The following is a 2,896-nucleotide window of genomic DNA, read 5'->3' as shown; positions in this document are numbered from 1 at the left end:
AGAGACAGAGAGAGAGAGAGACAGAGAGAGAAACAACAAAACGAAACAAAGAACCCCCCCTAAAAGAATGTAATTTTGAGAATAAAACTACCACCGGTGACCCATCATTATATTCGGTGTGGCTTCATCGTCCTTTTGAGAAAATGTACGCTGGAACTTCGATTTGACATCAAGATTTCCCCAAAAAATCTTTTAATTAAAAGGATAGAAATTTGTCAATCAATAGTCCCGATCTACATGATCTGGTGCTGGACCAGTGCGCCACATATCACGGTGGAATCAGGCGCTCTCAATTTTCTGGACAAATGTCGTCATAGGTATCGCCTTAAAGCTTGTTCATTTGTCTTCTTCGGAATATAAAATTACCCATCCACGTGGAATATTTGTCGAGATATTTGGGGCTGAAAGGGTGGGGGCCGCCCCTGTGTCAAAGGTAAAATTAGTGAAAAAATGATAACTAAAGTTTGGAGGCAAATTTACTTTTTTATGCTTTTGGTCAATGTTTTTAGGTAACATTCGTATCGTTTATATATTTTTAAAATGGGCATCAGTTACGAAATCGATTTTAAAAAGTCCCAGGAGGCGGAAAAACGTCGCTCCATTCGATTTCAACACTTTGACGAGCGTCTGATTTTACCACGATTCCACATAAATATATTTTTAATTTGATTTACACAGGTGCAACTCGGGAGTCCATTTGGGCCGATCGCTTTTCGCGCGCATGCAAAGAAAAGATCTAACGCCACAATGCCCTGTGACACCTACACAAGTACTTAGTGTTCTGATTGACTGTTGACCATGGTTTCCTTCAAATTGACCCGAACGTGACCTTGATAGTCCACCATATTAATTTGATTTTGAAAGATTTATTCAAACTGTACCATAATGGTATATGATGCCCTCCACGAAGAAAATTATTAAAGTCCTTAAGTGTATCAAACCGTTTGCTGGATGGAGGTTGGAAGATGCCCTGGTGTGGTTTGCTCCTTCTATCCTATCAAGCATCTATTGTCTCTATCTCTCCTTCTCGTTTGTGTTTGTCATTCTCTTGTAACACCTCTAATCTTTCGCGCTTATAATGATCTAATTGTGTTGCAAGTGCCGGTCTAAAAATCTAATCAAACCATATCAAACTAGCCGGGGCCCTTTCGAAGAATGGAATGGTCGGTGCATTTACCTCAACTGAAATTCAATGGCAATACTATATTTACACTCTACGGGAAAGGAGCAATGAATCTTGAGATGCAAAAAATTAGAAGGTCTAGATCTATACTCTCAAAACAAAATGCGCCTCGCGAAATATCACGTACGGCACTTCCGCTGCGAAGAACAGCTACATAGATTTGTTTCGTTTCTCAGTGGAATAATCACAAAAGCCAAAGAAGGACGGGAACTTTTTGTCAAATATATTTTCCTAAATTCAGAAAATGAATAAATACAAAATCGAGCTCCATCATGGGGACCTACCTATCTATCTTTTTGCAGGTACTTGCCAATCAACTCTGTAGCTGTCGTAGTTTTAAGGGAAAAGTGACACCTGTGTTTCCAAGTTTTCCAAATATATAATAGATAGTGGTTTGAGGAAACTTGTGTTTAGAGAGCAATTGGTATTACCTGGTCTGTGGTGTAGCCACCATACGGGCGAACGGCGGAGAACTCATGGTCCAGCCTCCGACTGCCAGCAGGATTTTGAGGTTAGGGTTTTCCACTTTGAGCTTCATCATACGTTCATACCTGAGAGGGAGTAAAATATTTTAATAGTATTACAGTAATTCATTATTTTAGTATTTACTAGAAACTACAACGTGCGGTTTGGAGTGGAAGTGGGGTTTGGAGGGGTCTGTGGAGAGGATAGGTTCTTTCAGGGAGTATTATACCAGGGTCGTTCAAAAAGTTTTGCCTCCTCTCCAATAACTTCTAAACAATTTTTAGATATTTTCAAGGACTTTGTACACAATTGACTTTCAATATGTATACTCTCACACACAAAAAACAGGATGATGCTATGATGTCACATCTTTATGCTATTACTGTTTACATTATAGAAGCCAGAGAAATTGTCGCCGAGAAAATGGCGTCAAGCAAACCTATGAATGTGCTCTTAAAACAAATAGCTGTTATTGGGTTCCTTACTGCAGAGGGAGCTGCACCCATTGATATTCATAGGCGAATGAAGCTTGTCTATGGTGAAGCATGTGTAGATGTAAGTACTAATCGAAGATGGGCAAAGGAGTTCGCTGAAACAAGTTCAGCAGAGACAGATTTGCGTGACCAAGCTCGTTGTGGTCGTCTTAACTCTGCCAGTGATGTTCAACACCAGGAGAGAGAGAACGAGATCATCCAAGCAAACCGGCGGATCAAAGTAAGAGATGTCAGTGAAATGCTAGGGATTTCTGTAGCGAGTGCTCAGTATATTATCCATGATGTGTTAGGTTACAGGCTAGGATAGTGTGTGAACGGTGGGTTCCCCACATGTTGTCACCCGAGCTGAAATTAAACCGAAGTCAAGTTAGTGATGAATTCCTGACTCGTTATACTGATGAAGATGAAGCTTTCTTACGCCGTATAGTCACAAGAGACGAGACTTGGGTACACCACTATGACACAGAAAACAAAAGACAATCGAAAGAATACAGGCACACTGGCTCACCTAGCCCCAAGAGTTCAAAGTTGTTTCATCTGCAAAGAAAGTGCTTATGACAATGTTTTGGGACTGCAATGGTCTTGTTCATATGGAATTTTTGGAACAGGGTTCCACCATCAGCTCTGAACGATATATTGAGATCCTGAGAAAACTTAGAGCACGGGTGTCACGAGTTTGGTCAGGAAAAAAAGCAATTTCGCACCAAGACAACGCCCGTCCACACACGAGTCGACAAACTCAAGATGCCACGAA

At 40.8% G+C, this 2,896-nt stretch overlaps 1 protein-coding gene across 1 annotated transcript in view; it reads right to left on the bottom strand.

Annotated features, from left to right (window-relative positions):
- The window catches only part of LOC101859411 (chitotriosidase-1), a gene marked incomplete at both ends in the record, with an annotated part of 14,705 nt that overhangs the window by 9,124 nt on the left and 2,685 nt on the right, over nt 1-2,896 (bottom strand). The window contains 1 exon segment of the mRNA XM_013083012.1: nt 1,615-1,734. Within this exon segment, the coding sequence (XP_012938466.1) occupies nt 1,615-1,734 (120 nt within the window).

This window comes from Aplysia californica, unplaced genomic scaffold (genome assembly GCF_000002075.1).
Source record: "Aplysia californica isolate F4 #8 unplaced genomic scaffold, AplCal3.0 scaffold00205, whole genome shotgun sequence".
NCBI lineage: Eukaryota > Metazoa > Mollusca > Gastropoda > Aplysiida > Aplysiidae > Aplysia > Aplysia californica.
Note: the sequence above shows the minus strand (reverse complement) of the source record. Positions and strands in the feature narration are given on the sequence as shown.